Source organism: Arachis ipaensis, chromosome B2, assembly GCF_059453495.1.
Source record: "Arachis ipaensis isolate K30076 ecotype BB chromosome B2, ASM5945349v1, whole genome shotgun sequence".
NCBI classification, from domain to species: Eukaryota; Viridiplantae; Streptophyta; class Magnoliopsida; order Fabales; family Fabaceae; genus Arachis; species Arachis ipaensis.
This window is the reverse complement of record NC_142437.1, coordinates 115,444,283-115,457,245: the sequence shown is the minus strand read 5'-3', so window position 1 is coordinate 115,457,245 and position 12,963 is coordinate 115,444,283. Positions and strand designations below refer to the sequence as shown.

The 12,963-nt window shown below is 39.9% G+C and overlaps 1 protein-coding gene across 1 annotated transcript; it reads right to left on the bottom strand.

The window, feature by feature from the left end:
• Positions 1-11,447: 11,447 nt before the first annotated feature.
• Positions 11,448-12,445, bottom strand: LOC107627790 (uncharacterized). The gene is made up of 2 exons (XM_016330614.1): positions 12,344-12,445; positions 11,448-12,296 (listed from the first exon to the last, which is right to left on the bottom strand). The coding sequence occupies exons 1-2, from the start codon at positions 12,443-12,445 to the stop codon at positions 11,448-11,450; spliced, it is 951 nt and encodes a 316-aa protein (XP_016186100.1).
• Positions 12,446-12,963: the final 518 nt, after the last annotated feature.

Genomic DNA, 12,963 nt, shown 5'->3' with positions numbered 1-12,963 from the left:
CCAATTACTGATCCTTTTTTGTTTGAAATCAAGAAGAGTCTCGGAAAGAAGTCCTTCAGCTTCCCCACTTGCAGCCATGTATCCTCCTAAAATCTGGTGGATCTTCCATCTCCTACTTCCATAGCAAGGCCTTCAATCATCTTCTGCCTGACATGTTGCTCCCTTATTTGCACTTGACATATGTCTCTCCATGGTCCCCCTTTCTTCGGCAATGTCTGAGTTGACAACATGTGATTTGGGTTCAAGCTATTGCAGGAGCATACAATCTTCTTCCATAGGGGGCAGTCCTCCTTAGAGAACCGCCACCACCATTTAAATAGTAAAGCCATATTTTGAACCACCGCATCACCCACCCCCAATCCTCCTAACTTCTTTGGTGCCTGGATCAGTTCCCACTTCACAAGGGCCATACCAGGTCGACCATCATCCTTCCCCAAAAAGAACCTCCTCTGCAAGGATATAATTCTTCGTGCAACCGCATTAGGCATCTTGTACAAACTCAAGTAATAAATAGGTAGGCTGTTAATTACCGACTTAATAAGTACCATCTTACCAGCCTTACTAAGGATCTTTGCTTTCCACAAGCTGAGTTTCTCTTCCACCTTATCTAGAACCGGCTTCCAAGTTTTTACCAACCGCGGATTTGCTCCTAGGCTAATGCCCAGGTACCTCACCGGTAGAGCTGCCTCTTGACAACCTAGTAGCTGGCACATCTGATTGACCCACACTGAGATGCAGTTCACTGTTACCAAGTTAGACTTTTCAAAGTTAATGCTCAATCCAGACATCATTTCAAAACACCTTAGAAGCCTTTTATAGTTTCTCAGTGTCTCCTCCTCCGGTGGACAGAACAATATAGTGTCATCAACAAATTGTAAGTGTGATAACTATATATTGTCCCTACCGACTAAGAGTGGAGATATCCGACCATTTCTAACTGCCTCCCCGATCATCCTGTTAAGCACATCCACCACTAGAACAAACAAAAACGGCAATAAAGGGTCACCTTGACGCAGTTCCCTCTCCATCTTGAATGGTTTCGATGGTGACCCATTCACCAGAATAGAGATAGAAGCCGATGTAACACACTCCCTAATCCACGCCCTCCATGTTCTTCCAAAGCCCATCTTCTCCAGCACAGTATCAACAAAGCACCATTTGACTCTGTCATAGGCTTTTTGAAAGTCGAGTTTAATAATTGCTGATGCCTTCTTCTTCAGTTTTAACCATTGCACAGTTTCACATGCAATTAACGCTCCATCATGTATCTTTCTCCCCTTCACAAAGGCACTCTATGATTCTCCAACTAAGCCTGGCATAACACTCCTCATCCTACGTGTCAACAATTTAGAGATTACCTTATAGACACACCCAACCATACTGATAGGTCTGAGATCTTTTATCTCCTTAGCCCCAACGAATTTCGGAGCCAGCACTACCCATGTGACATTAGCGTCTGCTGGTAATTTTGCTGTCACAAAGAAATCAATCACAGCTGCAGTGAATTCCGTTCCAATCTCATTCCAATACTTTTTTATAAAATACATGTTGTATCCATCACTCCCTGGAGCCTTAGAAGATTCACAATCCCAAACTGCCTCCTTCACTTCCTCTACTGACGATAACGCCTCTAAGATTTCTACTTCCTTCCTCTCTAAACGATTAACTAATCCATCCCTAAAGGTCACCCTTGGGGACAATTCTTGGTGGTATAGGCATTTGTAAAAGTCCCGAACCGCAATCTTGATTCTTGCTTGATTCCTCACTAGCCTCCCATTAAGCCCCAATGACTCAATCCTGTTATTCCTTCTTCTCACTGAAGCTATATTATGGAAGTACCTTGAGTTCCGATCCATCTCATTGGCATGCCGAGATCTTGACATTTGCTTCCAATGCATCTCCTGTCTTAGATACCACTTTTCGTAACACCTCACTAATGTCTTTCTCCTAGCCTCTGTTGTACCATCATACCGTCCACTACTAACCATATCATCCACCTTCCTGATTTCTTTCTCAAGTTTCTTAATCCGCTCAGTGATGAATGAATTTTTGACGGTTTAGAATTTCACAAATGAAATATCGTTGAAGTATAGTCTCTAAACCAACAATAATCCTTTCATGCAAAAATTTGTTTGTCACTAGTACAAACCCCTAAAATTTATAAACCGAAGTATTTAAACCTCGGGTCGTTCTCCCTAGGAATTACAATGAAGTGTCTTGTTATTGGTTATGGATTGTATTTTGGGGTTTTGATATGGAGCATGAAAGATAAATGGCAAGAAAGTAAACTAATAGCTAAAAAGGTCTTGGCAAGGGTTGGTGGCCAAGGATCTCTATCCTAATCACTAACCACAATATGAGAATTGGCAAGGATTAATCTCATTAAATCATCCTCTAACTAGTAGTAAAGGAAAGTCAAATAAGCTATATCAATCCTACTCCATAAGTCCTAACTCTCCACTAATTCAAGTAGTGAGAACTAGAGTTAATGGATCCCAATCATCAATTACTTGGACATTAGTAACTCAAGAGTTCCTAAGTTACCTTTCCAAGCCAAGAACATAAAACTCTACTCTAAAATCCAACCAAGCATTTCATCAAACACTTGGAAGGCATAAAAGGAAAGCATAGTAAAAGTGCAAGAAAAGTAAATCTACACTACTCAATTTGCAAGGAATTAAACAACAACAAATCAAATGAACACAATTATTATGATTTACCTTGAATTGAATTGAAAGAGAAAGGAAGGAACAAAAGTAGATCTACAACAAAATGTAAGAACAACATAAAGGAAATTACAACAAAAGGGTGGAAGAAGAATGAATGTAACAACAAGGAATTGAGAAGATAGAAGTAGAAGAAGATGAATTAAAATCTAGATCTAAAAACTAAACCTAATCCTAATCCTAATCCTAGAGAGAAGAGAGAGCTTCTCTCTCTAGAAACTAACTCTAAACTAATCCTAATGAGTGTGTATGATTGGAATTCCCCTTGCTCTTCAATCCTTGGCTTTAAATAGCATCTTTGGCGCCAAAGTTGGTTGGGATTGGGCCCCATAACCCTTGAGAATTCGTTGGTCACGTTTTTCATTAAAAAATCATAAACCAGCACCGACGCGTACGCGCACAGCACGCGTACGCGTCCATGGGGTGATTCGCAGGTGCGCGCAAGCGCCAGGTGTGCGCGCGCGTCCATGGGCAAGTTCAACTTCTTTGACTTTTCATGATTTCTCCACTTTGTATGCTTTCTTCTTCACTCCTTTGATCCATTCCTAGCCTTTTCAATCTGAAATCACTAACAAGTATATCAAGGCATCTTATGGAATCAAAGGTGAATGAAAAACCATCAAATTAAGGGTCTAAAAGCATGTTTTCACATCTAGGTACAAATAAGGAGACAATCACAAAACCATGCTATTTCATTGAATACATGTGGGTAAAAGGTGATAAAATCCCCAAAAATCAATAGAAGATAAACCCTACAAATGGGGTTTGTCAACCTCCCCACACTTAAACCAAGCATGTCCTCATGCTTAAACCAAGAATGAAGTAAAGGGCATGGCATTTATTTAATGGAAACTAACTAAGTGCAACCTACCTAAATGCAACTATCTAAATGAATACAATTGCTTGGTCGAAATAAATCAATTCCCAAGAAGCATATATGCACCAAGGCTAAGGACTAGCAAGTCTAATCCACAATTGAATTGAGCTATTAAATATTTTCACAAACTTGCATGAAAGGAGATGATCATAGGTGGAGACATGTAATCGAGCATCGAACCCTCACCGGATGTGTTTGCACTCTATTCGCTCAAGTGTTTAGGGTTGATTCACTCAATTCTCTCCTAATCATGCTTTCTAAGATTTGTTCTTCTTCTAACAATCAACATATATTTCATGCATGCATACATCTATCATGAGGTCTTTTTCTTAGGTTGTAATGGGGTTAGGGTCAAGGTAGGATGCATATTTGGTCAAGTGAGCTTAAAATTTGAATCTTTGATAAACTTAGACTTCCCACCTAACCTATGACATCCTATACAATTAAGTTCTAACCTAACTACCCATTTTCTCACTTTTTTCACATACTCATGCATTTTCTTTTCATTTCACAGCACTTATGCATTGATCTTATTGAGCTTCACTTTGGGGCATTTTGTCCCCTTTTTATTATTTTTATTCTTTTTTTCTTTCTTTTTCTATTTTTTTCTTTTCTTTTCCATATTGTTTTTCTTTTTCACTTTTATTTCTTTTTCTTTTGTTTTTCTTATTTTTTTTCTTTTTATATACAAGAACCTCAATGCATAAGGTTTTACATTTGATCAATACATGAGTATGTACCCAATTCCCAATATTTCCAATAACATTACAAAACTACCCTTTTATTCACCCAATGTCCCAAGGTTCCCACACTTGAATGATACTCACACACACTAGCCTAAGCTAATCAAAGATCCAAATTAAGGACATTTATTGTTTTTCGCTTTAAGGCTAGTAATGTGCTAAATTAAAGAATAAATGGGTTAAGCGTAGGCTCAAATTTGGCTAACAAAGGAAGATAAAAGGTAAGGCCATTTGGGTAAGTGAGCTAATAAAATGATGGCCTCAATCACATAAATGCATGAATACACAAAATAATGGACATATAGATTCAAACAAATCAAAGATTACAATCATAGAAAGAGAATAATGCACACAAGAAGGAAAAATAAGTGGTTATAAGATGTAACCACACCGTTAGGCTCAAATCTCACAAGCTTGTGTTCTTAGCTCATAAATCATGTTCCACAAAATATATAATTCAAGCAAGTTCTATGAAAAGTTTTCCACTCAAATCAATTGACATGCCCTATAGATAGAAATCTTGAAAAATTCTCATTATCTTGACTAAGCTTATTGTGTATACATATGCAAAAATAAGAAAATGCAAGTAAAAATCCTAAAATCCTAGAATGAGATGCAAAAGTGTTGGGATTAGAAATTTGTCACCCAAAATCGCCGACCGGTCGGACGACCTCCCCACACTTAAAAGTTTGCACCGTCCTCGGTGCACTCAAAGATGAGCAAGGGGGTACGGCGACTCTCCGGATTGCTATGTGTTCTTTCTTCCGCTTCCATGGTTGCTTGTGGTGTATTCGTTATGAAAAACAAAAATATAACACCATAAGATGAGAAGATATAAAAGCAAGGAAGCATACATTGTTGGAATGAGGTAAATCACTAGAATGAGGTGAGTGAATTAGTGTGACATTAAGAAATATTAGGTGTGTGAATTCTAAATTGCGCGGTTTAGAATACACATTAGCATAAAAGCTATGTCACAAAAGAAGCATGCACTTCACTTATCCTAGTGTGTTTGAGATGCTTTAAGTAAGCTTGTAAGGTAAGACAAGCATTAGAGAAGCATGAAAGCATTCAAGTCAAACACATATGGGTGCATATAATCATGAACACAATGCATTAAGGTAAATGGACAACATCATCCATCAAGAGGTTGCCTAATCGAGGGAAAAGGATCCAAATCACATGGTGGCTAGCTACAACATGCAATTCAAAAGAGTTATAAGCTCGAAGACAATTCTCATCACTTGGTATTTTTTCAAAAGGTAAGCATGAAGAACTCAAAACCAAGTAACAAAATATAACCTCAATCATAGAATCCAACAAAGATTATCTAAAAACATTCATGCTAAAATAGCATTTAGGCAATAAGGGATATAGCAATGTATAGTAAACAAAGTCAATACTCCAACACTTATGATGAAAAGAGAGAAAATAAAATGAAAACTAAACTAAAACTAGCTAATCAACTAACTAACTAACTAATTTGTTAACTAAAATAAATGGTTGTCCATGGTGTTTGGAAGTGTTGGACGAGGGGTAGGAGAAGGGAAGAAGAAAGGAGAAGGAAAGAATTGAAAAGAGGAGAAGAAAAGAAAAGTGGATGGGAGAAAGAAATCCGCGCGTACGCACACATGGCGCGCGCGCGTCGTTGGCTTATTTCGAGAGTGGCGCGTACGCGTCATGTGCGCGTGTGCGCAAGTGGGGTTTGTGCCAGAGGCACAACGTTGGCGCGGCGCAGGCACAACTCTCTGGAAAATGTATGGAGGTTGGAACTTCTCAATCCGCGCGTACGCACGCATGGCGCGCACGCGTGGATGGTCGAAAATGCTGGAAGTGCGCGTACGCGCCATGTACGCGTACGCGTGGATGGTGCTCTGTTTTTCAAAAAAAAAAAAATTTTTTTTTCTATGTTTTTGCACCAATCCAAGCATTCCAAACCTCCAAACAGCTACCAAAACACCATAAAACCTTATTTAACATACTTAAACTACCAAACATACTCAACTAACTAAACAAAATATGAAATTAAACTAATTCTACCAATATATACAAAAGAGAAAATGAAAGGATTTTACCATGGTGGGTCGTCTCCCACCTAGCACTTTTGTTTATTGTCCTTAAGTTGGACTTATGGGGAGCTCCTCTCAAGGTGGCTTGTGCTTGAAGCTATCCTTGAACATCCACCAATGCTTGAATCTCCAATAAGCTCCATTCTTCAATTTTAATATCTTCAAGCCTTGATGGAGTTCTTCACAAACCATGGGCTCCCAAAATTGATCCTCATATATTCCCGGATCCCATATCTTATTTCCACACCCATCTTCAAGTTGATTATCATTATTCCATTTGGGTGGCATGACCTTAGAATTCTCAATAAAGTGACCAAACATTCTCCTAGACCCAAACAATCTAGCTCTATACCAAACCGTGCAATTAAGCTTTGAACATGCAACCATAATGAGCCTAGAATAATGTTTCCAACCACTAGCCATTTCCTTTTTGCTTTTAAAGCCACAAATATGTCTAAGTTGACCATCCGTCTCAAGCAAACCATATTCAAGGGGAATAACAAAGCTTAAGTATAAGGAATTTACCCACTTGAATGAGAGAATGGATGGTGGTGGCTTGGGGAGAGGTATCTCCAATGTGCTTGCAAGCTCTACTCCCTTGTTTGCTTCCTTGTCAATCTCCACCTCTTCATAAACTTCTTCATTCTCAATCCTTTGTTCATCAACTTCATCTAACTCGTCTCCATCACTCAAGTCATAAATGGGAGGTTGAGAGAAATCTACCTCCATATCATTTTTAAATTCATTGGGAGAAGGTTCTTCAAATTCAAAGGATTCTTCACCAAGAAGATTGGGTGCATGATCTTCATCACCAAGGGAACTCAATTCTTGCTTCATTCTCTCCAAGTCTTCATATAGAATATGCCTCGGAGGTTGTGCACATTCCTCCTTAACATCAAATTTACTCTTCTTGGAGGGATTTTCTTTGATTTTAGCTTCCCATGGAGGTTCCGCATCTCCTAAGTCTTCAACCACTTCTTCCTCTTCTTTAATGATCATAGGCTCCTCCAATTGTTCTAATACAAAGTGGCATTCCTCCTTTTCCACCGGAGTTTCTAATCTTTCCTTCATGCTATGCTCTTTAATTGGTTCTCCACATGTGACCATGAGAGTGCTTTGAGTGCTCAAGCATTGGGAGGCTAAAATGCTTACTACCTTGGTCAAGGTAGCCATAAATTCTAGTGTCTCCCTTTGCATTTCTCCTTGCCCTTGAAGTATAAGGCTAAGGGTTTCATCCATTGAGAATTGGGGTGGATAAGAGGGTTCATTGTCTTGGAGAAAGAGTTCATTATAGGAAGGTGGTTCTTCTTGGTAAGGTGGTGGTGTGTATTGAGGTGGTTCTTGGGAGTAGTAATCTTGGAATTGTGGTTCCATGTATGGCTCATATGGTTCAAAAGGAGGTTGGTATGGTAGGTAAGGATCATGGTCATATGGAGGTGTTTGTTGAAAATAGGCTTGTGAGTGTGGTTGAGGTTCATGTTGAGGATATGACTCATAGGCATATGGTGGTGGTTCTTGAAAGTCACAAGGAGATTCACCATAGCCATTGGATTGATATGTGGTGCACGAAATTGTGATCTCCAGGCTCGAACAAATCCTGGTAATGGCCCCAAAGATTGGTGCTCTGATCTTAATTTTTAATTGTCACAACTTCGATACAACTAACCAGCAAGTGCACTGGGTCGTCCAAGTAATACCTTACGTGAGTAAGGGTCGAATCCCACGGAGATTGTTGGTATGGAGCAAGCTATGGTCACCTTGCAAATCTCAGTCAGGCGGATTTAAACATGATACTTTATTAGATTAAAATAAACAATAAAAGGGATAGAGATACTTATGTAGATTCATTGGCAGGGATTTCAGATAAGCGAATGGAGATGCTTTTCGTTCCTCTGAACCTCTGCTTTCCTGCTATCTTCATCCAATCAGTCTTACTCCTTTCCATGGCTGGCTTTATGCAAGGGCATCACCGTTGTCAGTGGCTACATCTTATCCTCTCAGTGAATAATCTGCTCACGCACCCTGTCACGGCACGGCTATTCATCTGTCGGTTCTCGATCATGCTGGAATAGGATTTACTATCCTTTTGCGTCTGTCACTAACGCCCTGCAATCGCGAGTTAGGAGCTCGTCACAGTCATTCAATCATTGAATCCTACTCGGAATACCACAGACAAGGTTTAGACCTTCCGGATTCTCTTGAATGCCGCCATCATTCTAGCTTACGCCACGAAGATTCTGGTTAGGAGATCTAAGAGATATTCATTCTAGCTTAATTCATGTAGAACGGAAGTGTTTGTCAGGCACGTGTTCATAGGGGAGATGGTGATGAGCGTCACACATAATCATCACCTTCATCACGTTCTTGGGTGCGAATGGATATCTTAGAAGCGAAATAAGATGAATTGAATAGAAAACAGTAGTACTTGCATTAATCTTTGAGGAACAGCAGAGCTCCACACCTTAATCTATGGAGTGTAGAAACTCTACCGTTAAAAATACATAAGTGAAGGTCCAGGCATGGCCGAGATGGCCAGCCCCCTAAACGAGATCAATAGTCTCCTAAGATGTACAATGGAATAAAACTGAGACCAAAGATGCCTAATACAATAGTAAGAGGTCCTATTTATAATAAACTAGTCACTAGGGTTTACATGAGTAAGTAATTGATGCATAAATCCACTTCCTGGGCCCACTTGGTGTATGTTTGGGCTGAGCCTGAGTGTTGCACGTGCAGAGGCCATTTGTGGAGTTGAACGCCAGTTTCTGTGCCAGTTTGGGCGTTCAACTCTGGTTTTGGATCCTTTTCTGGCGCTGGACGCCAGATTTGGGCAGAAGGCTGGCGTTGAACGCCGGTTTACGTCATCAATTCTTGGCCAAAGTATGGACTATTATATATTGCTGGAAAGCCCTGAATGTATACTTTCCAACGAAATTGGAAGCGCGCCATTTTGAGTTCTGTAGCTCCAGAAAATCCACTTTGAGTGCAGGGAGGTCAGAATCCAACAGCATTAGCAGTCCTTTTTCAACCTCTGAATCTGATTTCTGCTCAAGTCTCTCAATTTTAGCCAGAAAATACCTGAAATCACAGAAAAACACACAAACTCATAGTAAAGTCCAGAAATGTGAATTTAACATAAAAACTAATGAAAACATCCCTAAAAGTAACTAGATTCTACTAAAAACATACTAAAAACAATGCCAAAAAGCGTATAAATTATCCGCTCATCAATATGCATCATAGAATGGCTCTTCTTCATAGTGCATTGGTGGAGGTTGTTGCCAAGAGGATTGATCATAAGCATATGGCTCCTCCCACCTTTGGTTATCCCATCCTTGACACACATCTTCATTGTAGTCCTCATCACCTACAACATAGTTGTAATCACACTCATAGCCAAAATGAGAATTCATAATGGAAAGAGAAAACAAAAATCAAAAGATAATGGAAAATAAGAGAAATAAAATTCTACAACTAGCAAATAAAGCAAAAAGCAAGATATTCACACTATTCACATATGTACAATAACCAATAACATAACACCATTGCAATTCCCCGGCAACGGCGCCATTTTGATGAATGAATTTTTGACGGTTTAGAATTTCACAAATGAAATCTCGTTGAAGTATAGTCTCTAAACCAACAATAATCCTTTCATGCAAAAATTTGTTTGTCACTAGTACAAACCCCTAAAATTTATAAACCGAAGTATTTAAACCTCGGGTCGTTCTCCCTAGGAATTACAATGAAGTGTCTTGTTATTGGTTATGGATTGTATTTTGGGGTTTTGATATGGAGCATGAAAGATAAATGGCAAGAAAGTAAACTAATAGCTAAAAAGGTCTTGGCAAGGGTTGGTGGCCAAGGATCTCTATCCTAATCACTAACCACAATATGAGAATTGGCAAGGATTAATCTCATTAAATCATCCTCTAACTAGTAGTAAAGGAAAGTCAAATAAGCTATATCAATCCTACTCCATAAGTCCTAACTCTCCACTAATTCAAGTAGTGAGAACTAGAGTTAATGGATCCCAATCATCAATTACTTGGACATTAGTAACTCAAGAGTTCCTAAGTTACCTTTCCAAGCCAAGAACATAAAACTCTACTCTAAAATCCAACCAAGCATTTCATCAAACACTTGGAAGACATAAAAGGAAAGCATAGTAAAAGTGCAAGAAAAGTAAATCTACACTACTCAATTTGCAAGGAATTAAACAACAACAAATCAAATGAACACAATTATTATGATTTACCTTGAATTGAATTGAAAGAGAAAGGAAGGAACAAAAGTAGATCTACAACAAAATGCAAGAACAACATAAAGGAAATTACAACAAAAGGGTGGAAGAAGAATGAATGTAACAACAAGGAATTGAGAAGATAGAAGTAGAAGAAGATGAATTAAAATCTAGATCTAAAAACTAAACCTAATCCTAATCCTAATCCTAGAGAGAAGAGAGAGCTTCTCTCTCTAGAAACTAACTCTAAACTAATCCTAATGAGTGTGTATGATTGGAATTCCCCTTGCTCTTCAATCCTTGGCTTTAAATAGCATCTTTGGCGCCAAAGTTGGTTGGGATTGGGCCCCATAACCCTTGAAAATTCGTTGGTCACGTTTTTCATTAAAAAATCATAAACCAGCACCGACGCGTACGCGCACAGCACGCGTACGCGTCCATGGGGTGATTCGCAGGTGCGCGCAAGCGCCAGGTGTGCGGGCGCGTCCATGGGCGAGTTCAACTTCTTTGACTTTTCATGATTTCTCCACTTTGTATGCTTTCCTCTTCACTCCTTTGATCCATTCCTAGCCTTTTCAATCTGAAATCACTAACAAGTATATCAAGGCATCTTATGGAATCAAAGGTGAATGAAAAACCATCAAATTAAGGGTCTAAAAGCATGTTTTCACATCTAGGTACAAATAAGGAGACAATCACAAAACCATGCTATTTCATTGAATACATGTGGGTAAAAGGTGATAAAATCCCCAAAAATCAATAGAAGATAAACCCTACAAATGGGGTTTGTCACTCAGCCATATTCCCAAAATGCTGCTTGTGCCATCTACATAGTGGTTCCGACAGTGCTTTCATTTTTTGTAAGAATTGTACGTCGCCTAGTTCCCTCCATTCTTCCTTGACCATTCTCAAGAACCCTTCATGCATGAACCACGAATTCAAGCTACGGAATGGTCTTGGACCCTCAATTCTTCTGCTGTCTTCCATAATCAAAGGGCAGTGATCCGCTAAGCCTCTCGGGCCACTCCTTAGACGCGTCTCTGGATACACATCAAGCCACCCCAAGGAGACTAGGCTCCTATCGATACGACTGCACGATTGTCCTCTAAACCATGTATACTTTCGGTCATTCAGTGCCAAATCAATCAACTCTATATCATTCATCCATGTCCTAAACTTTGCCACAGATGCTGATAATGTAGTCGCTCCTTTCCTTTCTTCTAAATGCAAAATTTCATTAAAATCCCCCAAAATACAGAGCGGCACCTGACACAATCCTGCAATATAACTCAATTCTTCCCACATGGAAATCTTCTCAGCTCTTTCATGCGGTCCATATACTAAGCAAATAGCACAATGAATGTTATCTTTTACCACAACTCCTTCTATACACATCCATCTGTCCCCTTTATAGCAGTTATACAGTTTAAAGGCCGCTTCATCCCATATTAGCAATAACCCTCCAGAAGCCCCAATAGAACTTACAGACTCCCAACATGTTCTGCCACTTCCCCAGATACGCACAACATCAAATTTAGTTATTAATTCTTTTTTTGTTTCTATCAGGCCCAACATATCCAACCTAAACTTATTTTTGAAAGACTTTAGCATACTAACTTTTGCAGCACCTCCCAACCCCTGTATATTCCAAGAACTAAAAATCATTTAACCAAAATATTAGACACCTGTTTACGGTTTTTTGGCCGGCTTCTTCGGACCTTTTCTTTTTGCTTAGCCTGCTGCCGTTTGATAGCAATAGCTTCATTTTGCTCTTGCAGAATAGCCATGATGTCCTCCTCATCACTGCACTGAGCTCCTGACTCTACAGCTAGTTTTTAAGCCTCTTTGTTCTCAGCCATCTTCTCCTCCCAACTCGGCCTCTGTTCCTTAGGATCTAGGTTCCTGCCATCATCCAAACTATCTCCCGTCTTTGAACCTGATTCTGCACTATTCTCCTTTTCTTCCTCTTCTCCGTTACCATTCTGAGCCAATCCATCCAACAAGATCTCCCCCTCTTCCGGTCCCAACCCAGGCTTGCCTCGAATCTGCCGGTCTGCTTCTGCTGTATTGCAGTTTCTGCTCCTGCCAACAACATTACCCTGGCCCGTATCTCCTTCCATTCGCGTTCTCCTTGACTCGTCCAAGCTACAGGAAATTTGGTGGGCATGCCTAGGTTTAGTGTTCAAGGCCGTCTCCTTCCTTAGTTCACTCTCGTCAATGGTTGCTTCCACAGCTGAGGTCAATCCTTCATCAAGCCCGCCCGCTGCTTCCTCCGGTGCGCCCTCCTCTGTCTCGCGGCGCGGTC

Coding starts and splice junctions, on each gene's coding strand:
- LOC107627790 (XM_016330614.1), bottom strand. CDS start 12,445: ATGGCTATTCTGCAAGAGCAAAATGAAGCTATTGCTATCAAACGGCAG. Junction 12,297..12,343: donor GGCCAAAAAACCGTAAACAG/GTGTCTAATATT, acceptor TGGAATATACAG/GGGTTGGGAGGTGCTGCAAA.